The 25,508-nt window shown below is 38.9% G+C and overlaps 1 protein-coding gene across 3 annotated transcripts; it reads left to right on the top strand.

Annotated features, from left to right (window-relative positions):
• The first annotated feature begins 581 nt into the window (after positions 1 to 581).
• Positions 582 to 18,905, top strand: LOC113497825 (disks large homolog 5). 3 transcript variants are annotated; one of them, XM_026877586.1, is made up of 28 exons: positions 582 to 652; positions 1,179 to 1,233; positions 3,596 to 3,645; positions 4,089 to 4,390; positions 4,695 to 4,810; positions 4,984 to 5,106; positions 5,188 to 5,305; positions 5,502 to 5,647; positions 5,990 to 6,113; positions 6,383 to 6,495; positions 6,580 to 6,686; positions 6,768 to 6,907; positions 7,104 to 7,199; positions 7,304 to 7,465; positions 7,903 to 8,066; positions 10,586 to 10,764; positions 11,193 to 11,272; positions 11,366 to 11,499; positions 11,910 to 12,021; positions 12,318 to 12,408; positions 14,195 to 14,268; positions 14,567 to 14,630; positions 14,791 to 16,739; positions 17,051 to 17,325; positions 17,405 to 17,625; positions 17,898 to 18,127; positions 18,442 to 18,658; positions 18,740 to 18,905. In XM_026877586.1, the coding sequence occupies exons 3-28, from the start codon at positions 3,603 to 3,605 to the stop codon at positions 18,844 to 18,846; spliced, it is 5,487 nt and encodes a 1,828-aa protein (XP_026733387.1). In that variant the 5' UTR covers positions 582 to 652; positions 1,179 to 1,233; positions 3,596 to 3,602; the 3' UTR covers positions 18,847 to 18,905. The 3 variants fall into 3 exon arrangements, with proteins under 3 accessions (XP_026733387.1, XP_026733386.1, XP_026733388.1); XM_026877585.1 differs by having other exon boundaries at positions 585 to 785; XM_026877587.1 differs by lacking the exon at positions 582 to 652 and adding an exon at positions 792 to 970.
• The last annotated feature ends 6,603 nt before the right edge of the window (positions 18,906 to 25,508 follow it).

A 25,508-nucleotide genomic window follows, 5' to 3' on the forward strand; every position in this document is an offset into this window, starting at 1 on the left:
ATTATGATCATATGCAACTTTTATTTTTTGGCTCTCTTTTAATTAACGAAGACAGAAGTATTCTAGATAAAGACACGCAGTAAAAGCTGTTATTTTTTTTCTAAAAATTATATTTTTTTACCATTTAAATGTTTAAACAATCTTGGGCCTCGTAAGGACAATAAAATGAGCCAAACATCGAATCTAAAATATATTGATGGCTTAATTCTAAAATTATAACTTCAATTATATTTAATTTATCAATAAGTCAAATATTAGGTGATTTTCAATAGCCAATGATAAAAAAATAGCTTTTAATAATATTTGAAAATATTTTGTAACAAAAACAATAGTTGGCCCTACAAAGCTAATAATCACAATAAATCGCTCTAGTGTACCTGAAACGTGGTATTTGACACTTCGGAAACTGTTTGGAAACACGTCCAAAACATAATTTTGTAATCCATGCCTAACATTCTAGAACTCAATATTTAAAAATATCGCAATTGCTATTTATTTTTATGAAATTCATTAACCTTGTATCACTAAAATAATGAATAAAGGTTAAGTCAATTTAAGCTAAATTTTGATGAGTATCCGATTGTTCTTGATGACACTGGTTCAATATGTCCGACGTCCGTCATTCATTCATTCATTTGCCTTGCTAAAAAAGGTATAGAAACGAGAAATGTTGGCAAATTAGTGACGATAATACGTGTTATCTTTCTTGTTCAAGTTATTATTGCTTTTGTTTTACTCAAATTCTAGTGTTTCGGGACGCGTTTCGTTGATTATGACCCGCTTTGGTAATACTCAATATGTTTACATTGTGAAATAAGTTCGTAGACAATTCTGTCGCCGTGAAAACCATATTCATAGCGAAAGGAGAGTTTTTTGTTGCGCTTGCCGTGTTTGATAAGTGATTTGGGAGTGCACCGACTTTGATAGACCGTGTCTGTGTGCTGTTAGTCGATAATTGTCCGATGTGAAGGTGTTTCATGTTTCATTTGTCGTATGCAATCACAGTAGTCCCCGCTTTGCGGTGCAGTTTTGTAATAGTCATTAGAGCGTAGAAAATATGTCAAGTGGATTGACCCCACTAAATATTCTAATTTTACAGTAATCTCGTTTACTAGACAATACATGTTATGAGTATAATCACTTTTATGTGTTAAACATAATATTTTTCTTATTGACAGGTCCCAAAGTTAAACAGTGAAGTGGAACAATGGATGTTAATTTTTAATCAATAAGGTAATTACTTTTTTTGCCTGACTCTTATTGTAGTGAGAACCCAGGGACACATCTAATAATAGCATGAATAACTAGAGAAAAAGTGAATGTCACCATCAACAAGCTTTATTAGATAAAAACTGCCTCAGTGGTTGTAATGCAAAGTATATACAAAACAAAACAGGAAGTTAGTGTACCACTAATAATGAATTAAACTAATTAAATGATCAAACAACATTTTATTATTGACTATTGTTGATTTCCTCTTGTACTATTTTCATTCATGGGAAATGATTGATGTGTACATTGACTTACCCATTTTGTGGAAATGGAATAAAAATGGCTAATATGGTTATAGTAAACTATCATGGAATAAATTATCCACAAAATTAGTAAGAATGTACTTTGTATTAGACCTCAAGGATTTTAGAGTTAGGGTTTGTTATAGAATAGTTCTATTTTCACAGTTTGCATTCATCTATATTAAAAAATCATGTCTATATTAAAGCATGTCTATTCAATTAGATTGGTAATTTAAATAAGCATTTGAAATATTATTAAATGGGGATAATAGAATTGGTTACAATAAACATAAACAGGTATTCTCAACTATATCTGTTTTACATTTGTAATGTATCCACTTTATATGGCCTTTGCTGTATTAAAGTATTGTTTTTTCATCCGTCTATATATTGCTTCACACATCATGTAAGCTAATTGTGTATTGCACTATGCAGTTAACCATATTAAAGATTGTTTTTTAATGCTTTTGTACTGAAATAACTGAGGAAAATTATTAGGTACAACAATCGTTTAACTTCAAAAGATTGGTAACAATGGTTCAATTATTTTAAATACTATATATATTCTTTATTTTTTTTTACAACTGATAGTTCATCTTCATCTTCAGATGCTGTAGTAAATAAATCCTATGCATGTGATGTGACCATTATCATATTGTCTAATAGGGATGGTGACAATTTTTTTTGCAGTGTCCGTCTTGTAGATTGTTGTATAATAATGGATACTATTTTTTAATTTGTCCCGCAAACTTAAATTGACCAAATTACAGTGAATGAAACTTAAGTGTGATGTCACGATTGGGTATAAATTTTACTCTATCATTACGTCACAAGCCCCCTCTCCTAAACTTTAAAGCAGTTAATCTTTGTCAATTCTAGTTTTTCTGGAAAAGGAAAAAATACGTGTCTCATACCTTTTCAATTATCTAACTGAGGGACTAATGAGATTTTTTCTTTTTATACCCAGTCATCATCCCCATTCTAATTGTCTCATTATCCAATAATTTTTGCTTAACCTTTGGAATTTTAATAGAACTGTAGCTTCCCTATGCATATAATAACATCAATTTTCAATCATCACAACCTAAATCTATAGATCTTATTTTCTCACTGCAAGCCATGCATAATGATCTATATCCCATAGTATTAGGTAACAGTGTGAATGCACTTTAAAAGAGAAAAATGCTTTTGTTTATTGTTTCCCCTATAGACTACTTTTACACACCCATAAAGCAACAATCCAATCCTATCCTTGTTTATCAACAAGTCTCTTTCAAGGTAAACCATCACAGATTGATAACAAGAGGTCTAAGAAAACTGTGATAAGATAGAGTAGGATAATCAAACTTCTTATTGGATTATTTTATCTCTATCTTCTGATATTGCTCTATTGATCCGTATTTATAATTTTGTACCTCTTTTTTAATATAGCTAGTTTCTATGCAATTTGAGAAAGGAATATACATTGAATATCTCATTAGATCACTTGTGGATTTTAATGGCATATCTCAGTTTAGATACCAGATTATCTCAAAATCAATTTCTTATATAAAGAAAATAGATAAATATTGTGATTCATTGTGAGCATAACATTTTATATCTCTTAATCATTTGTTCATCTGTCTGGAGTTGCTTATTTCCTTTACATTCAATTATTACACAATATTGTGAAAGCTGATAAACAAATGGATTGTACCACATTGTTATGTGAACTTCTGAAACCAATTGAAGCAGCCCTGTACCTTGGCTACTATACATATAGTCAGCTTCTTCAGTCAAGATTCCTACAGATCACTTATTATCTGCTGTTTGAAGGTGTATGAATAACGGATTAGTTATTACAATAGATATAAAATGTCCAAGTATCAGGCTGTCAGCATACCAGCCCTTGCTTTTAAAATGATGAGATGTGCCGGTGTTTATAAGCCACTTCTTCCTTTCTCTGAAACTCTAAAATCAAGTTGTAGTCCAACCCCATGTTGAAGTACAACCTGATGTCAGAGTTTTAAACCACCCATAGGCCTCTGATGTGTTGAAAAATAAGCCCTAAAATAATAATTTATTTTTGTTATCATTTGCAGATATATTATGGCATCTGGGACGTCATCTCTAGAGAGTAATGGCAGTAATGGTGAGATATAATATTGTTAATCCATGAATGATTAGAGTTATTTTGACATTTCTCGTGTAGTTACACAGATAAGTGTAATTTAGATAAGTTTATTAATAATTCATTATCTTATTAGCATATCAAGTATTACAATTATTATTCTTGATTTGAGTACTATAGGTATACAAAAAATATGATAGCATCAAACGAAAAGAAGCCATCAAGTTTCACAAAAAGTTTATATTTAAAGAATAGGAATGTTACAAAGTACAAGTGACAAAAATTTGGGGGAGCCATGAACCCAGCAATGGGTCAAAAAACTGTGATAGTAATGAATACATTTTATTCAATATGTACAGGTTCCATTTTTAAGTATTTAAAACAATAATTATTAACCTAGCAGTAGACTGAGTTGTTGATAATGTTGAGTCATAAAATTTAAAAGTGATATATATTTGTTCCAGAATCCATATCCCACAATTACGTGAGCACAGAGCGGCACAACACAGCACAATTGCCGACGATCCCGATCCCCATCGAGTATGAAGTCCTGAGCTCGAACCAGTGCTATGAGAAGCAGAACTACACGGTGAAGTCGCACGGCGCGCACGTGATGAGCGGGCCGTACGAGCCGCTGCAGTATGACGTCATCACCAAGCAGACCAATGAGAGCTTGAAGCAGCAATGCGAGAAGGCGTTACACGATCTCAACCAGTTGCGGCGGCAGCACACTGAGACATCGCGGAGGTGCGAACATGTTATGAAGGTGAGATACACACAAAACAAATACACATCTGCCCATAGGCTCAAGTGATTTTACATCAACCAAGCATACATGTAGGGCTCCTTTAAAAAAGCAGTGATGACCAAATAAGTTGCCGCTTGGCTTTTAACTAAAGACTAAGGAATTTAAATAAATTGTAAGTGTAGAATTAATGAAATAAGCTTATTAAATACAGTATCTTCTGAGTGTAAGTTCTACCCAATGATTGAAATTAACGAAGCCTAGCATTACACAATTAAACAAAACGGGAACAAAGATTAAAATAGAACTTATCATATTGTCTCAGGAGTTGGAATACTTCCGCGGACAACACAGAGCAGCTATGAACCAGCTGGAGGTGTCGGCGCAGGAGGCGAGCAGCCTCCGTGGCAAGTACAGCGACCTACTCAACGATAACCAGCGGTAAGGATATATAACCCTTTCGTTCTTTGACTCCTCCGCGTTTGTTCTGTCAGCCGTCCGAGAAGGAAATTTAACAAAAGTCAAGGCCGAATGGAAGAATTAATTCGTGATTTACATTTTCTATTCGTACTCCAATTTTAGTAGCGTTAATTTAATATTCATTTTGTTCGTAGCTTGGAGCGCGAGGTACAACATCTTCAACAGACCAGTAACCCCGAGGGCAGTTCCGACGCCCTCGTCCACACACTCAGAAAATACGAAGCACTTAAAGAAGAACTCGACTGTTTTCAAAAAAGGTTAGGAACCTCGACCTAACCCAAATAAAATTACCTCTATACTAAGTTAGAGTACAAACTAATGATATTTTTTCTATACAGGTATGATGACCTAATAGAAAACCACAACACAACTCTAGAGAAGCTACGAATCGTTCAAGAAGAGAACAGCAGACTGAAAACACAATGCCACGACTTGACGCAAGAGAGAAATGCTGTTGTAAGTATCGTTTGACGACATAAAAAATGATACAATGAAATCTTTTCTAAGAAAAACGATATGATCATCACTGACCATGATCTTAATCTATCAAAAGTTGATCGTATAACCTATGTGCTGAATTTTTGCTTTCTATTTCTGCCCTCAAGTTGCAAACCTATGTGCTTCAATGACTAAATAGCACCCATACGTTCAGATCCGCGAGCGCAACGCCCTGAAGCAGCAAGTGGCGCACGTGGTGCGGCAGTGGGAGGGCGGCGCGCGCGAGCGGGCCGACATCAAGCGCCTCACCGACGAGAGGAACGCCGCCATGGCCGAGTACACGCTCATCATGAGCGAGAGGTACGGACACAGCTGCGCGAGCCACTGAGGGACCGAGGACTACCAGTAGTGCCGCGCGCTGTCTCGCTTCTGCTGTACTCGCTGTCCTGCTTTAGAAGTTCTTAGTACTGGCATTAACTCGGTGAAGATTCATACTTGAAAACATCACACATTAGTTCCTCTCTATATTTCGACTAATTTGTGTATATGAATGACATCTTAGGAATCTCATATACAAAAATATAACCTAACTTTAGGGTACCGTTTTTTTTGCCAAAGGAACCACTGAAATTTAGTTGCCTGTACTTAAAAACATTTTAAGATATTAAAATCAAATATTGTAAACATCTTTTTCCCCTCTAGGGACACTGTCCATAAAGAGATGGAGAAGTTGTCGGACGACCTGCAAGCCGCGCTGAAGCGTGTCGCCGCGCTGGAGTCCGCTCTGCAGGCCTCGCGTGAGGAACAGAGGGCCACTGCCTTACAGGTAACTCTCACCTCATATTGTAAGAGTGGGAGGGAGGAAGGCGAATATTCCCTCTATGGCATCTATTTAGAGTTTAGCTGCTATAACTTTGCGCCGCTTATGAAGGAAAAGACGATTTACGTGAGATGCAAGTAGATAAAAACTATTAAAAACCATAGGTGAAAGAGGAACTGTAACTTTTTTTGTATAGACACGATGCTTCTTTCGTGCTTTGAAAATTAATATTGACTTAGTCAGCATGTATTAAAACTTTTTATTATAAAATCTAGGCGGAGAGCTTACGTCGCGAGATCGAGTCGGCGCTCGTCGACAGAGACCGAGCGATCAAAGAGTGCACCGATCTCAAGACGCCGCAGAACACATCCACACTAGGAAAATCCAGGTATGAATGACACGAAAATAAAATGATAATATATTTCTCACCTAGCACTAGAAGAGATATTTTATAGTATGTCCTTTTTCGCAGACAAGACAACTCGGCGTACCATCACTTGGGATTAGCAAGTGGTGTTGGCAATGACGGATTTCTGAACGGACAACACGCCAATGACCCGTCATTGGATAAGTTGCAAGGTAACAAACCTATCTTGGTCTTGTTTAATTACTAGTTTAGTAAATCTCGTTCGTTTATAATATTGTGAATAATTGCTGCAGGTCTAGTGGGCATGGTTGTGGACGCGGTGGACAAGGAGCGCGTGGACAACCTGGAGCAAGCCAACCAGGAGCTGGAGCGACTGCGCAAGCAGATCGACCGCCAGCAGGCAGAGCTTAATGACGCGCAGCGGGAGGCTGAGGTGTGTTCTCATTGATAAAGGGACCTTAGAACGGTCTAAATGTAGCGTATTTGACGTTACATCTAGACTGTTGCGTTTCATTCTCTCTGATCCTTTACTAGACAGCGTATTCTTACGCTGTCTACCGTGGATTTTGTCAGATTTTTTATAAAAGGCATACGAAAGTGGACGATACAATTTCGCGTTTTGGTTGCAGGTATCGAAGCGTCGAAGAGACTGGGCTTTCTCAGAAAGAGATAAATTGTTGCAAGAGCGAGAGAGTGTTAAGGCACTCTGCAATCGACTGAGAAAGGTAAGGAGTATTCGAAAATTGAGGAAGATCCCGATACGACACTGAAATGCCTCTAAGCATAATATATGCATATCTATCTCTTCACACATATGCGTTTGTTTCAGGAACGAGATCAAATGGTCGGCGAGCTGGCGGACGTCCGTCGCCATGGCAACAAGAAGTCTGAGAATAAAGAGAAACGCTCCACCATGGTGGAGGACGACGACAGGAAGGACTGCCGCCGACACGCGCACTCGCGGGACTCCGCTGTCGACGCCGATGTGCAGGTACGGGAATGTGGAGCTTAGGGATACGTAATAAGGGTCTTATTGCTTTGAACTCATACTGTTTTGTGTAACTTTTTTGATTATATAGTTTCGTAAGGCTAAATTAGACGAAGCGACAAATGGGCCAGTTACGATACATTACCATCGATAAGATCACTTTTGATTGAAGAGCTACGCTGCGACACAATGTATTGCAACACGCTCGATATAAATCGCCTCGCCTGAATGAGGTTTTTTTACTCGACTAGTTTCCTGTGGTGTTTCCATATCCAAGCGTTTAATTGCAAAACGATACATACACACGCCCAAACTTTCTAGTTTATAACATCAGTATTAGGGTATGTCTCTGATCTGAGCTGCCCCTACTCCCGCAGGTACTTCTGGGGCGCGTTGACGGTGGGCGTGGTCATTCATATAAAATATATTTTTTACAACAGGACTTTGAATGGGAGATCATCGATGTGGAGCTCTCTGGTCTAGACAAGGACGGTGAGCTGGGCTTCGAGCTGGCCGGCGGCCGGGAGGAGCCCTACTACCCTAACGACTGCAGCATATACGTCACGGCCGTTAAGAAGGGGTCCATCGCTGATGGGAAGATTAAGTAAGTCTACTGTTCACTTACACTATGAAGGTTGTAGGTTATTCTTAGATATTTTCGGGTTATAAGGACAAAGTCAAAAACCAATTTGTTACATATTTTGGTACGATTTTAAATTGTTTTTTTAAACCCTTTTGCAGTTTTTGTGACTGGATTACTTAACTTTTCATAATATCATCGGATAAAATCCGTAGATTTACCAAAATGTCTGCATTATTTAATTTAAGAACGGCAGACTAGGCATATGGATATAATACATCTGTTTCAAAACTTAAATAATAGTAGTCTGCTATTTTATCCCTAAGGTGTAGCGCAGACGACTGACTATCCATGACGCACTTTTTAGTGTGTGAAAATAGAACCTATGCAATTATACGCAGTAACGCACACAACGCGCAAAAAGTCCGGCGCAAATAAAGTCCATGTGATTCGGGCAGACCGGACCGCGCCGCGCCGCTCCGCACAATAAGTGTGTGAATAAATGGAACGTTTGCTTCAACGCGCGCTCACGCAGACCACGCACACTTTGGTCGGCAACCTGCATTTGCTAGGGGTGGACGTAACGCACGCGCTTATAGCGCCAGAGGTCGATGTGACGATACGAACGAAACTTCGCGATCTCAGCACGATTTTCATAGCGTCTACATCTTTACAGCTCTGTCGACAGAATTATCGAAGATGTGTGTCGTGTGCGTTGAGTCTGTGAAAATTTTGAGCGCCGCAGACACGATCGCACAAAAAGTCTGTCGTCTGCGCTGCACTTAAATGACTTACTATTTGAAAATGGCAGGGCTCGTATAACTCTGCAGTACGGCCACAGTATAAATGTAGAACAGTATGGAAACTAAGCCAAATTGTCAAAATAAATACATTACACCCCATTGAGGTGGTAGGGTTGTCACTTGTAATGTTTATGATATTTCCTTTTAGGAAGTTAGTTTAGTTACTTATAGTTTGAATTAGGCTGCAACATTAGCTGGTCCTGTTGGAATATCCAATGTCTGTTTTTGAACATTGTTTGAGAAAGAGTTTCTACTATATTAATTAGGACGGTATTTTGATAAACCACGGCACTGGTTTTCACACATTTTTCACAAAACAGCACTTCCGTTAAGCCTGAATATGAGACTCCTAGCCAAACTAGAGTGATGAAGGATAATGCCCTCGTTGGACTCTCGGGATACGCGTGCTTGTTTTTTCACTATTGTGGGCATACACCGTATCATTTTGTTTGTTGTAACTTTCTTCAACCAAACAAGATTTCGCGGTATTTTTTTCCGCGTACCGCCGAAACAAAACACGGGATCTTCTAAGACGTATTTTTTTTCAAACGCTCTTTAAAATAATGACCGGTTTCCTTACGATGAGCTTGTAGTCCCAGGTCTTTATTTAACACTCTTTTGACCTTCGTTCTGCTTAACCCCACCTGAAGAGCTAAGATTTTTTGTTTATGCACGGGATTTCTTCGAATTCGCACCTTCACTGCTTTGATAACCGCTGGCGTCCGAACTGTGCGAGGTCGGCCGCTCCTTTTGCGATCTTCGAAGCTTGAATCTTCAGTGAATCGTTTGATAGTGCGACAAGTAAATAACCGTAGTGTTATTTTCAACTTTTTTAGTCAGTCGAAAATCTGTTTTGGCGCGTAATCACACCGGTGCAACGCGATAACCGCGACTCTGTCTTTTTTCTTCTACCATTCCATATTTGAAAATAAATAAAAATAAGATTTATTTTTATATTTAACAGGCGCGAATGTTATTTTTTTTTAATTAATCGAGGTTTATCTGGGCACAATTCAAAAATTTAAACAAAATGGTTTTGACAGAACTTATGACCCGACTAGGTATCACTTTGTATTTTTTTGTAACAATTCGTCAAATATGGGTTTCGCCATTCGAAAGTAAGAATAAAAATAATTTGAATAATTTTTATGTGTTTAGAATAAAGCACAAAATAACCACTTTCATTTGACCGTGCACCCAATAATGGAATCTCCCGTATTCTTTTATTTTATTTTTTTTTTCTGCTTTATTTTTCTTTTTAAAGCAAAGCAATAAAGAGTGTTTCCTCGTCGGAATTAATTTTGTTCAGGATAATACTGACACGACAACGAAATTGTGTGACGTCTGCGCCGCGCTGGCGCAGCGTTTAATAAACTGCAGAGAAAACGTCTACGCTGGACAAACGCTAGTGTGTAGGCAGCCTTAGGGGAAACTTTTTGTCTATTGTTGTGTGAAAATCGTATTGTGGTTCATTTCGTTTTTGATATCACTACCGGCTTCTAAACCCTTATTAACCTTAAAAAGCTCTTCCATAACGAGAAAGTAGTGCCCGGAAAGCGAGTGTGCCGTTTTGACCGTTTTCTTCGTAGGTTCCATACTGTATAGATACGTTTACTGTGGTATGGAGTCATTTTTGTGCGGTGGTATAGAATATTGCCTGTGGTATAACTGACACTATATTTATAGTGTCGGTTATAAGCCGGTCAGCTCATCACTCTTATTGTTGTGTGTCTGTCTCAGGGTGTGCGACCGCGTGACGGAGGCGTGCGGCGTGTGCGTGTGGGGCAGCGCGGGAGCGGCCGCGGCGGCGCTGCGGGGCGCGCTGGCGAGGGCGCCGGCCGCGCTGCGCCTGCAGAGGGCGCGCGCGCGCCGCCTGCGCCTGCGCCTGCCCGGCGCGCGCGGCCTCGCGCTGCAGCACGGTCAGTACACACACTACAGCGGGGCCCTGTAGTGTGTGGGTGTGTGAGTGTCAGTTCACACACACCCTGCCGCATGACGACACATGCTAAGGCACAGACTTTATCGTCTGAAGAATGCTTTCTTTATGAATAATGTAAATAAAGTAATTCTGTTGGTTCTTTTAATCTATTTCGAAAGATCCCCGATAGAAACCCAACCCGATCATGGAAACTGTTTCATTAATTTTTGCCCCCACTTATTCTAAAAGTTTAATCAATTAGCCCAAAAAAATTGAAGGAAACTCAATTCTTTATCTTTTAATCATCTCTGTTACTTCAAGTGGATGATATTAAATTTTAAGTATGATAAAATGCATGACATAAATTATTATTTACCGCTTTACACGGTAAATAATTTAAAACTTCTAAAAATGACAATTTCTCAACAGGTATTTTCATAAGCAAAATAGCGAACGGCAGTGCTGCCGCTAAAGAAGGCAACTTGTACGTCGGCGACCGAGTTGTTAGCGTGAGTATTATATTCTTGACTTTAAATGAACAAATGTCTTTATCATAAATACTGAGAACAGTAACGAGCTTTAACTTTCAATATGTTGTGCAGATCAACAATGTATCGCTAGAGGGCGTGAAGAGCGTGTCGGACGCGATGGCGTTACTCAACGAGTGCCAGTACGAGGCCGTCACACTCACTTTGCTGAGGCCACTCTACAACTGCTGTAATAATATCCTGGACAGGTAACTATTCCATATGAATTCTGCCTCTCCATTACGCTGTATTTACGCTATTTCTTGTCCTCTTAGAGCTTATAGGTAGTGTGAAAAACGCCTTTACATCTGATGACTTAGCTACTAGGTAACAAAGGCTATTTAATCATCGAATTCTATCAAGATTTCATTACATGTGCATTTTTGGTTTGTAGTAAGTGATTATTTATTAGTGGTTAATTTGGCTGATTCGAAAAGTGCCAAGAGTTTTTTTTTATTTCAATGCTTCTGTGAAAGGTGACTCGGCAAAGTTAAACAGTGCTTGCTATCAATACAGGTTGTAGTCAAGGCGTCTGAGATTTTTACAATGTGACCTACGTAAAAGAAATGCCATTCCACATTTCAGCAATTAAACTTAAGCCAAACTTCTTTCCTACCAGGATGTCGATGTCCATGTACGACCAGTCGTTCTCCGACAACAAGATGGTGAACATATGCTCGCAGACCGACGAGACCTGGTGCCAGTTCGTGCAGCCCCCGTCTGATAATAAGGTGACACTTAAAACTTGCTTTATACTAGCCAAAAAAAAGTCTGTTGGGGGGGGGGGGGGAAGGAATGAGAGGGTTTTTGATTGTGACAATTGCTTACTTTATGTTAGAGTAAATATGAAATTGACGAAAGTTGCATTTCGTTGTTTTAACTCACGTTACTTTGATCAGTCAAAATATCATTTGGTTAAACCGGGACGGAATACGTAAATTGAATTGCCTAGTGGTAGATTTAAAAACTATTTATTAATATTTATTAAAATTCAAACGGTTTTTTAAAGTATTGTTTATATTTGTAGGTGCACATAGACCATGGTATTCCCGACTTCGACAGAAGGTACGTCTATCACGTTGCGGCGGGGAGTCAGGGGAAGATACCGCAGGAAAGAGGTTCGTTTATTATGTTTACTTTTATTATAATTTTCGTATACATCCTATACCACCCCAAAAATAGGCCAAGGCATCCCATCCATTTCTCTCGTCGTCGCAAGACATAGATCTTAGATTACTTGTAACCATAGAAATCTAAATAACAAGGTAATAGAAGTGCCAACGCCGCGTGACCTTGTCGCCACACTGGTGTCTTGGACGACACCAGCGCGCGAACTTACGCTCAGTCGCTCGCGGAACGTCGTCACAGCAAGAACCACTAAAAATGGTGTTTTGCGGCGTTTCTCAGGCTGGAAATTCATCTGCATCGTGTAATAACATAAATAAATAGATAACATTTTATCGGTAAGTAAATTATTGCAGTAATATTGATGTTATTGCAAAATTAAAGTTCAAAACATAACCTTCATTATAAACCATATTTATATCGCACCATCCTGCAACAATTTCATTCTTTACTAATCATTGCCTCTGCAGTAAGAGACTTACAGAAATGCACCGTTGTAAAAAGAGAAATGTATAACGAAAAATAATATTTATCAATGCGATCGTATTTGTAGTGGTACGGCCGCACAAAACTGTCGGAAATAGTGATGTGGTTAAGTGCGGACAAATTATCCAAAATGAACATTGTATACGAAAAGTAACAATTTTAATAGTCGTTTGTTTTTGTGAACATATTATTGAATATATTTTTATTTCAGAATCCCGCAGGATGCAAATAAATACAAAAGACAAGTAAATGACTACAACGGGTAAACGAAATTGGTACCCTATAACTTAGGCCGAATATACACTATGAAATTAGTTGCATGCTTGATAACTTGCCGCCCGCCGCCGCCCGCGCCCCTCTCCATTTTTACGGCTCGGACCGCGCTCGCAACTGAATGTTTCAAAAAGTACGCCATGCGCTATAGCATAGCATTGAATAAAAATTGCAATTTAAATTTATCCAAATCTCATAAATACTTATTTTTTTATTATGAACCTTTACTAGTCATTCGATACATGAACTGGGCTGCTTTTGTAAGACGACTAAAAAGTCACCGTATAAACCAAACCTACCTAGGTACCAAGTATTTCCTAATAATATTTTTTTTGTCAACCGACAATTAGCGAATTTTTTTTTTTGTAAGTAGGTACATATTATAATGTAATCCATAGAAGAATACAACAAAAAACATTGTCACTCATAATTTCGTCTTTCATTATATTTCGGATCCGTAGTCAATCCCTAGTGTAGTTTACGTAATCACTACAACTAATGCAAAAAAAGCAATGACTGTGTGAGTTAGTGAATCCATACAACGACAAAGTCAATCTTATTGCATTAGATGTACGGCCTAGTGTTGTTTGCTTGGTCTTCTCGATGTTAATGTTTGCGTGATTGCGTAGTTATTTGCTGTGAATGTGTTGAAGCCCCGCCCACCGGCGACATGCGTTTCGATAGATCGCCGCGGTGTATGCCATTTCTATTACCTTGTTATTTAGATTTCTATGCTTGTAACCTATTTTCTATATTAATATGTAATTTTTTGTTTTCTCAAATTTCATATGTATATTGTGGTAATAACCGAAAAGTCTACTCTAATAACGTATACTAATTCATAGAATTGTATTTTTCTCTAAGCACCATAAAACTTTACAACAACATTCACGTTTATGTAAACATTATCAGCGTAATCCATTGACATTACACTCAAAGAAAACAAACTACACACTTGACGTATCAATCGATACGATTAGATAAGTTTCTCGATAAGATAGCGTCCATTGATGTTCGCAGGGGCTTGGGACGTGATCAGGGGGACGTTCGACGCCGTCACCGGACGCAGCAAGTCGAAGGATAAACAAAATAAAGTACGTAATTATTGATTTTATTTTTTGGTGAAGGTCAGTGGTTTTGATGTGTTGTTATTGTTGATAAATCAGCGGATATAGTGATAATTTTGTGTCATTTTTAATGTTAGACTTTGAACATGTTTTTGAGTTGTTTTGGTTTTTTGCTTATCATTGAAACTGATTCATTGACTTGTCTTTAAAGTAAAAGAGTTTGTCTTCATATTAATGACTCGTAAGTTTGATGAAGTACACAGAAAAAGAGTCCAGAAGATAACAACATATACCTATATCTTTATTTACTTACACATTTTTCCAGGTGCCGGAATCTGATGCAATCGCGGAGCTGGACTCTGTCATCGATAGTTATCATGGTAAAACAAGTAAGTACACTGTTGTATAGCAACAATGGCAGCTTTTAAATGCCCCACTGCTGGGCAAGGGAGTCTTATTATTTAGGAGCAGGCCAAAAATCGATCGAATTACGTTAATGAAAATATGCTGTGTAATCAATTTTATTAATTTATAATTATTTATTTGCAGTCAAAGAAACCAGTAGTGTACTAAAGCGTTCAAGAAGAAAGAATAAAGAGTCCCATAGTGACGCCAAAAACGGTGGAACGTGGCCCAAAGCGAGAGCTAACTTTATTCTAGAAGAGAACTCAACTGGAACTATCGTCCAGCCGCGCTCCAGGAAGGAGCGGCCGCCGCTGTCCATCCTGCTCAGTCCGCCTACTAAACTACCGCCAGAGCCGCAGAGGTCCAACACCAATCGAAACTCGAACCCCATCCCCCTCGGCCACGCGCCACTCACGCAGGTCACCACCCCGGCGAGGCACTCAGTCTACAAATCCATAGAATCATCGCCAGCTATCGAGCACTTTCCGAAGCCGGCCCCTTTAGCCATACACAACCCTTTCGCCTCCCCAAATAGTATGAACTTCGAAAAGATTCGGACACTCGAGAAGGATAAAATGTCCATCAGTGACTACTCCGAGCATGACGTCACACCGAATAGACTGAGTTTAGTACTGAACCCTTCTGATGACTCGCTGGACTACCAGCCGGTCACTCGCAACAGAACTAAAAGCCCTCACTCCTTAGACTTTATGGTGAACAAGGGCCCCAGCTCTCTCGATTTTGTAACTAGAAAGTCCCCTAGTTCTCTTGATCATTCAATAAAAAATCACCCAGGAAAAGACTTATTAGATCAATATTATTCGAATAAAAAATCTTCATCGCCAAAAACCGTGAACAAGTATCTCTCGGACAGTGATAGTTTCGGGCCTGACAGTTTGAACAGCAACGCAAATTTTCCCATGACAGGGACGTTGCCGTCACAGTCGCGGCTTCAAGCGTCTCAATATTACAGAGGCCCTTTCGTGAACTCGAATCCGCACACGTCAAGCAGGTACCCGCATTTGGCGAGTCCAACAAATATCCCGCAAAGTCAGTCGGGGGAAAGTATCGGTACAAGCTATGACATGCATTCGTTCACCTCCCACACACACAATATGTCAGACTTACAACCAGTACCACGAACGAATCGAGCCGGAGACTACCACCATACATACGAAGGTGGAACGTTTCCTCGTAAGAAAGAAAACCAGAGGTTTCGGATCCCCTCTAACCCGAGCGTCACGTCAAAAAACTCAGCAGGAAAACTTAGTACAGGATCTATAGAGAGAAGCTCCGAGAGGAATTCTCCAATGCCGACATTTCATGTCGAAGTATTATCACCTGGACGAGGGGCGAAGCAACTGACGCACAAAACTAGGAATTCTATGCCTGAATACTGTGGTTTGGGGTGGAACAAACCGTTACCGGGGGAGTTAAGAAGGGTACACATAGATAAGAGCCAGCAGCCGCTTGGGATTCAGATATACTGTCCACCAAGCAGCGGGGGTGTGTTCGTTTCGACGGTGAACGACAATTCTCTTGCCAGTCAAGTCGGTCTACAAGTAGGAGACCAACTTTTAGAAGTGTGCGGGATTAATATGCGCTCTGCAACCTACACGCTTGCTGCTCGAGTTCTGCGACAGATCGGGAACTCGATAACTATGCTCGTGCAATACAGCCCTGAGAAATATAAGGATGAAGTGGAGGTGCCGGGGAGCTCCTCCTCCGGGGAGAGTTCTCACGACGAAGAAGTTTCTCTGTCAGGTTCACCGACACCTAGAAATTCTCCAGGGCCTCAGCAATCAATAAGATTAGAGGCACCATCTACGGAGGTAGCTACTCTACGCCAATCTCAAAACAGCAAAGACCTGCCGAGGTTTCTTCTCATAGAGATGAGGAATTGTTCCGATCTTGGCATAAGCTTGGTCGGTGGGAACGCTGTCGGGATATTCGTGCACAGTGTCCAGATCGAGTCCCCTGCATATAACGCTGGTTTGAGGACTGGAGACCAGATACTGGAATATAACAATGTAGACTTAAGGAGGGCAACCGCTGAGCAGGCCGCGCTGGAGTTAGCCAAGCCGGCAGATAAGGTGAGAGACACCACATTACATAGTTGACTTTATTTTAAATAGCTGTTTAATCTTTTCTTACCCTAAGGGGCAAGGTATACCAATATATGGCCCGTTTTCGAGAAAGAGGTGTCATGCTGTTTTTATCATTCTTCTCGACAGTGACATAGGGCGCATGACGTCAAACTTGTGATTTTTCTGACGGTGTTATTGTTGAATACGGGCGCGATAGGCGTTTGAGAAAGAACTGATATTAGTTGCATTTAAGTATTCTGGCTTTAAACTCTAGTGGTAAAAACAGTTATAATTTTAAATATCTTTATGATATCCAGGTGAGTGTCCTCGTCCGTCACGACCTACAACAGTATCACGAGATAAAGGACAAGCCTGGCGACGCGTTCTACATCCGCGCCGGGTTCGACCGCTGCGCCAAGATCACGTCCATCGGCATGGACACCATCGACGAGTACTCGCTGTGGTTCCGCAAGGACGAAGTGTTGTTCGTCGATAATACACTGTTCAACGGCTCGCCCGGACTGTGGAGGGCCTGGCAGCTAGACTGTAAAGGCGCGAAACGGCATTGGGGAACGATTCCTAGTAAATTCAAGTAAGTTGTCGTTTTGTTATTTAATTCCTAGTAAAAAAATATCAATCTAAGAAATATTAAAATATTTTTTCTATTACAGGGTAGAAGAAATCCTCCGACGCTCAATGGGCACATTAGAAGGCGACGCTCAAAGGCGAGCGTCAACCACTGCTCGGCGTTCGTTCTTCAGACGCAAGAAGCACCGCGACAGTAAAGAACTAGCTTCCTTCTCTAACACAGAGCTGGGATGCTGGAGCGATAGCGGTACTCTGGCGGATGATGTGCCTGTGTTGTCTTATCAGAGGGTCGAGAGACTGCATCGTGAGTTGTTTTTTGATGAAATTTATGTGTGGAGGTTCACACGTATCTTAAGTTGACACGTTGTTAACAATGTGATAAAATTCAAATATTTATTCATGAACAATTTTTACATTGTGTTTGAATACATAGTTATAAAATATACATTACAATGCATGATATTACGATCAACGTCGTCATCCTCGTCACGAATCTTAACTGCAATTTGTGTAGTCTGCAAGGATGTAGGCGGGTTTTGTTCCCCATACGATATTGACCCACCGTGTTCCCGGCAGACGGCACGCAGCGGCCGGTGGTGGTGCTGGGCCCGCTGGCGGGCGCGGTGGGCGCGCGGCTGGCGGCGGACTGGCCGCACGTGTTCGGGCTGGCGCGCGGCGCCGCGCTGCCGCTGGCGGGCGCCGCGCCCGCGCTGCGCCGCGGCACGCACCTGGAGCCGCGCCGCGGGCCCGACCCCGACACGCTGCACTGCATCCCGCTGCACGCCGTGCAGCAGCTCGCCGGGAAGGTACCCATCATCATCGCACACGTCATCACTTGACCATGCATTAGCTCATCCAATATTCAGAATGCATCGAAACAAGAATACCTTACTCGCAATTGGTATGAAAAGGATTGAAAGCATCATTTTACTTAGTTGAAGTATGATGCCAATGGACTACCGTCTAATATGAGGCTTAATTGCATAATAATAATGAATGATAATAATCCTATCGCTGTCATAAGTGATTGAATCTCACTCCACACATGTGCATGTTAAAATTAGTTATACAAGACCGTAGGCAAAAATGGTATGTTTCATATTCCTTTTTCTCACTTCAGGGCATCCACTGCATCCTAGACATAAGCGTAGCCACGATAGAGAAGTTGCACAAACAACAGATCTACCCGATAGTCTTATTTATTAAGTTCAAGTCTTTTAAACAAATCAAAGAAGTTAAAGACACGAGGCATGCGGAAAAGGTTTCCGCTAAAGCCGCCAAGGAGATGTATGAGCACGGACTGAAGGTCGAGAATGAATATAGAAATTATATATCAGGTACGTAACATATATGACATTAGTTTTTGAAATATTATTCTTAGCAAGTTTGGAAAAAGTAACACAAAAATTGTTGATTAGCTGAGATCCCGGCGGGCGTGAACATCGCGTACACGTGCACGCAGATCAAGGCGGCCGTAGAGGACGAGCAGAACAAGACGCTGTGGGTGCCGTCCGTGCAGGCCTGACCCCTGCCGCCCGCGCCGCGCCCGCGCGCCCGCCGCAAGGCCGTGACCTTCTGCGCGCACCGGCCGCGCGCCCCCCGCGCCCCGCGCGCCCCCGCCGCGCGCCCCGCCTCCTACTACTCGGACCCGGGGCGCGAGGCGCAGCCCCCGCGCCGCCCGCCGCGCAGCGACTCCACCGACTCCGACGTGCGCTACTACTCCGAGCCCGACGCCAAGTACTTCGAGATCGACTACGAGTTCCTCAAGGAGCTGCGCCGCATCGCCCGCAACAACTGCCCCAAGTGCCGCCGCAAGCGCTCGCGCCGGAACGACCGCGCCGACTACAAGGACAAGGCGGCCAAGGACAAGTCCAAGGTGCCGAGGAGTTCGCGATTGAAAGAGAACTACGTGTACTGCAACGGTAGGTACCACAGCGACAAGGAGCACTGCCAGCTGTGCTGCAGGGTCTGCAACCGCTCCACCGACACCCTCGACTCCATCGACGACGACCTCTACTCGATGGTGTCGAAGAGCTACAGTCAACCTCGGTCCACATCTCGCTCCAAATCAACACCCAGAAATTCTCGCGAGCGCAAAAACTCTATACAATCAAACAAGTCCGTATCGTTTCTAGAGTCGAGTAATGATGAATCGATTAAGGACGAACCGAACTACACTGCCAAGAGTTTCACAAACGATTTAAAGAAGTTTTTGCTGAAGCCGTCAACGCCACGGCTTAGCTTGCGTGATAAGTTCATTACGAGTTTCAAGCAAGAGTTTGAGGCGACTAAGAAGTCTCCTAAACTGAAAGCAATAAAAGGTCTCTGGAAGTCCTACTGAGATACGGCTTCTGACCGTTAACTGTGTTGATGCGTCACAATCGTCATTTTGTACTAGCCAACGTTTTCTAATGGTGATTTTTTAATTTGTTTCTTTTTACATATCATTCGATGACCGGCAGTTTTTAGTATCGACAAATATAATAAGATACAAAGTATCGATTTTAATCGATTTATCTATATTTATCGATGATAGAAACTGAAGGTTGTTTATGCTATCTATTTATTTTTGGTGCTTTATGATTTCAACAAGTTAGTTTTCAGGTCGGTGAAATTTTTATAACAATAATCTTCTATTACTCCTTGTTTTTTTTAATTACTGTTAAAAAATTTTCACTTACTACTATACTTTATGTATATTTACAAGGTTTGTTTTATCATCACCAGTCTGAAAACTGACTTTACTTATTCTTATAAAAACACAAGTGTTCATAATTGGTCTAAAGATAAACTGAAATCCAAGGTTTCGGTGCTAGGTGGAAGCGTTATACAACTTTACAAACGTATTAATACTTCACATTTACTAAACATACACAAATATATATACGTATGTGTGCAATAATATTAATTGTCGGTCGGTTCATGTCGCTTCAGCAAGCAATTTTGAATATTATGAAATGTTTTATTTCAAATTCACAATCTTTTATGGCACAAAAATGACTTTCGCTTCCTGGTATGCGCTATCTAGCGGTCAATACCATACTATCTTTATTTTTGACAAAGCAGCCGATGCGAAATGAACCGATCACTTTATTAACAGGTTTTATTATACTTATAAATAAAATATACATCATATTTATAAGGCAAATTAATATCATCACTTTTTTGACTACGGAACTTAATGCACATGATATGAATAATTTCGGCCTGTAATCTACGCACCATTAAAACAAAAACTAGGGTAATTTGGGCCATTCTTTTTGGAATATCTATCAAGAATTTTCAAGCGAAAAGTATAAAGAATAAATAAAAAAAATAGAAAAAGTTTGATTATAGGACTTTAGTGAAATATCTTACATTGTATTAAAATTAGTAAATCAGGACTGTTTCAATCTAGGTACTTATAGTACGACGTAGACATCTTGATAGATGTGTTTAACTAGTGGGCCAGAGTATGTGCATGTTCTGATATCGTACTAGTCAACTGTTAATAATGTCTTATAGTTTCAAAAAGTTTAATTACATCTAGAACTTGAGTAAGCATGGAAAACGTCTAGCTTTAAATACTAAATAATCGAAATTTCGTGAATTATTTGTGAACTAGTGAGCAATTGTGAAAGTTGAGCTGCTTAGAGTATTTAAATTAAAGAAAAATAACAATATAAAATCTGATTAGTACTTGATCGTTCGATCGAATTTGCTCTTAAAAAACGCGTTATTGATATTCTATAGACAACAACGTGTGTTAATATTTAAAACATATTTAAAAGAAACTGAAGTTGAGATGTTAACAGTTGATGTAGTAAGATAAAATGTAGTACCGTAGGGATCACTTAGTGACGGTATAGCGACATTTTGTTGTTTATAATAAATGTTTATACACACTAGTGTTAGCTAAATATATAGACTTTTATATAGTCATTATATGCATGAACTAGTTAGTAAAGTTAAAGTGATTTCAATGTCCCAATTGTAGAGAATATACATACTTTATTTATGGGGTTGTACTAAATAGACGTGAATTAAAAAAAACAGTTTATTCAAAATAACATTAGTTGCGATGGTCACAAACGTAACACAGGTGCGGTATATGGCAACATAACCATTTTAATTTCAGAGCAAGCGTGATTGAAAAGCAATTTTCTACTAAAGTGGTAGTTTTGCAGAAAAATGCTTGTTAATTTCACTTTATGTATATTTTTAGACTGACCATAAAGTTACACACAATTATATATTTTTCCTCCCCATCATAGTACTTTACTTATTATTATTCTTGTGATGAAATTTAAACAATTTCGCGAATTATAATGTGAAAACTTATTTGTTTTAAAATAATTGCCACTATATCATTACAAGCTTTTAATTATCAGAATTATTTAAACTATATTTTAGGCTTATTATTTTCGTGTCGACTTAACTCTTTTTCAGAATATCTAATAAGCTTAAAGTCTAGTCAAAGCTATTGGAAGATACAAATAATTCGTGAAATGGTTTATTTTTTCCCACAGAGTCATGTTCGAACGACTTTCTAAGACTGTAGTGCTACTTATAACGTAGTTTGTATTGTAACGAAGCCGTCTTCTGAACACATGTTATTTCTTTATAGTTTCCATTTATATGTACATATTATCTCCTATAGAGAGTATACATATTGTTTACTATATCATATGTTGTATAAATATACTTTGTACTGTATGCTAATACCCGATTTCAGTATTTCGGTGGTCTATGAGTATTTTTATTGTTTACATTTTTTCTATTTTTGTTCCTTGCCTTACGTATTGTGAGTTTTTAATCTATTTCTTTTCATGTCAAATCAAATCACCTTATTGATGTTAATCAATTTGAAACAAATGTATGTTTTAAAATATTCTTAATGGCGCTAAACTGGACGGATCAAATGGCGCTCGCTAAAGCTGGGTTTAATTATAATTATTATTTAGGAAGCGAGGTGAAATCTGGCGTTAGCAATATAGTATTATTTAATCATATTTTTAATGTAAGACCTATTAAGGTGCCAAATGATTTTATGAACTCAACTGAGGTGTTTGTTAGTCGAAAGCGTCTAAATCGAATTGGCCTATGACTTTATGTTATACTCGACAATTCCTGCGTCCGGGTATTTACCGCATATATCTTATACTGAGCAAGTAATTTCACTATCTGTTGCGGTGTTTCGACAACAATCGGCACCAACAACTTTTATGGCACTTGGAAATACCGCAATGGATGTAAAATGCAGCTTTCTAGCGAAAGCGTCATCGTGGACTTTTGTTTTGAACATATTGCGATTTTTATTTTATAACAGCTGATTACTCCAGTGTTTGTAACGCGATGTATAGCGATCTCATTGATATTAACGTGTGATGAGGCTTATTGACACAGATACGTTTCTTTTTATAATTTTCAGCACATTTTATTAGTTTAAGTTTTTTGTACAGACATTTTGATATAACTTTGTTTCATGCAGTTAGATTGCGTATGTTCTGTGAGGTGTGGAAGAGCCTTTGTATGCCATATTTTAAAATGACTTCAGCAAGGCCTTATGCTTTTCCAATCAGCTTAAATATTCTGAAGGAGTGATTTTATAATATTGACTATGGACTGCGTTTCACCCCTCATACTACATGCATAAATAGCTTTTTGCAGTTTTTTTATTCCCGCTTCAAGCTTTTAGTTAACAAGCCTTACGGCATTTTTTTAGAAGATATTCTTTATCTGACATGATGTTATAAGGTCGCAGTTACTGGTTTTTGGACTGGTGGGTTAGTTTTAATTGCAGTTAAAATTAACTCTTAATTGTTGGCGTGGGGGTTCGCTCAAAGTTACAGTTGCTAGTATTGGGAACAGATTTCATTAAAAACTCATAAAGATATATTTTAATTACTTTTATATACAAACAGACCAGGTATTATAAACAGCAAGATCATTTGAATGTCATACTTTAAAATCATTATAGATGGTATTGTTTGTATCGTCAGCCATATCTCTTGATGGTTTTTATATCTTTTGATTTCCATATCTAATTTATTCAATCTATTTGGTAGTGAACTGCGAGCGAACTCTTTTCTATTGATTTGATAATATTCTGAAGGATTCGAGATGGTTTTGGAGAAATAGTTACCATATAATAATTTGTTTACAAAAACCCGCATTGCACAAAAATAACAGTTCAACTTATTAAGTTTTATAGTTTACTATAATTTTGATCTGATTAAGTTAAACACTAGTTGGTTGCTATGTTGCTAACATATTATTTTTAAAACTATACATATATACAATATTTGTAAAATAAAAAATAAATTATATAGTAGTGATGTTAATTGATGTATTTTAAAAATTTGACAATAAAATGAAAGCAGTATTTAAATTATTGAACTTGAAATGTAAATTTTAGTGGTGTGAGCTGTTCGCCGAGATTTCTTCGCCTCTCAAACTGTAATTTGTTTTTTATTATTTCGGAGTAGGTGTCGAGTCTCGCGGACACCGCACACCTGTAATCAATTTTCTTGTTTTGGAGATATATTTATATTATCTGTTGATGTTTGACTATTCTGTATTTGCATTGGTATTATTTTTTTGTTTTAATTTTTAAGCCCATGTATATTTCTACGGCCAAGTAGGTGATTAAGAAATAATTCAACGAATTGTTTACAATATAAAACGAAGCAATAAATAATGAAACTAGCGACTGGAGTTTTACTTATACTTTCTATTGTGACTCATTGATGACAAGTTTTAAGAGCATTTTGTTATTTTCGTCTTATTTTTTGTTGACCTGAAACGGCTGGCCCCAATGAATAGAAAAATTTCAGTAGCTTAATTCGTCAAACTTTCCACGTGTTTTTTAATATCGACTACAGACTTTTAATAAGTTTATAGTTGAGTTATTTGTAAGTACGCAATAACAAAATCACTCAGACTATAACCTTATTTCTTATTACAAGAACGAAAACGGTTATCAACGAAGTTTTTAACATTTGTATTTGGGTCAAACGCATGATTCGGAAAGCGTCACGTAGTGACCGCACGCAACGTTACTAATGAACGTGTTATAATAATAACAGTCTTAACCACACGGGAAAACTGCTGCCCGGTCTGAGATAGGCATACGTTTTACTTTCTATAGCATTCAAAGATTGTTTGGTGTTTGCGAATCAGACTGGCTTGAATTTTTTTTTATGTTGGATAGTCCCTCCGTAAAATAATAGAGAAACGTCATCACACTATGAGCTTTATAAGTGGAACGAACGCAGTCCAAGCCGCGAGACACAGTTAGCAATTTTTAACAACTATTAAAGTTTCAGGACAATGTTAGACAATAATAAATGTTGGTTTGTCTTCAAGTGGGACTTAAAGCTCATAAATATCAACCTGTTTAAATGTTGGCAAAATAATAAACTGTTAACACGAATAGTAAGATTGTTTCTGTTTATGTGCCTACAATAACGGTCTTAGCTTTAAAAGTTTTACGTCCAAGAATGTCTTTAGAAATCAATTGCATTAACAATTTATCGCTACCTATATACTTTATGACTACTAATCGTAAGTAGGAATTCAGTTTAGAGTCTGTATGTTAAATCTCATCATCTAGGGGCCTACCACGATTTCATGTTACAAAAGCGAGAAGGCACACGATGTAGAGTGACTCGCTTCTACGACCGCAGAAATCTTACTTTGAAAACGGTGGTAGGCCCCGTGATTTTTTCTATCTCACAGTGACATTTCATTTAATTAAATTTCTAAATAATGAATTGCTTGGAAATTCTTTGACTTTTAACCTATTTCCCTACAAGACACGTGCGTGGGCGTGACAAAGTAAGGGCTACCTCCCACGTGTCTACTATGAGGATTTAGTAGAAAGGAGTGACGTCAGGAAGCTCTTCAGAGGTATTCCAGTTCAGTAACAAACGATGAGCAATAATGAGCGCGACAGTTGAGTGGCAACGTTTAAAATTAACGTGTGAGTGTAGGAGTTAACATCAGATGTATCGAGCTCCATGTGTAGGCTTATATTATATCTGACATTATCATCACGTGAATTTGAGTTAGGTCAAGGTTTTTCGGAGAAAAGATGGATAAAATTATGCTGATAAATTGTTATACGTTTATTTATTTTTTAGGGTTCGCCTTAAGTTTAAATAAATTATTTGTACCTTTTGTGTTAGTGGACGTGGCCCGAAAAAG

The sequence above is a fragment of the Trichoplusia ni genome, chromosome 9 (assembly GCF_003590095.1).
Source record: "Trichoplusia ni isolate ovarian cell line Hi5 chromosome 9, tn1, whole genome shotgun sequence".
NCBI classification, from domain to species: Eukaryota; Metazoa; Arthropoda; class Insecta; order Lepidoptera; family Noctuidae; genus Trichoplusia; species Trichoplusia ni.

Bases quoted from the DNA above. Each gene is read 5' to 3' on its own strand.
- LOC113497825 (XM_026877586.1), top strand. From the start codon at position 3,603: ATGGCATCTGGGACGTCATCTCTAGAGAGTAATGGCAGTAATG. The intron at 6,114-6,382 runs GTAACTCTCACC...TATAAAATCTAG, and splicing joins AGAGGGCCACTGCCTTACAG to GCGGAGAGCTTACGTCGCGA. The intron at 18,128-18,441 runs GTACCCATCATC...TTCTCACTTCAG, and splicing joins TGCAGCAGCTCGCCGGGAAG to GGCATCCACTGCATCCTAGA.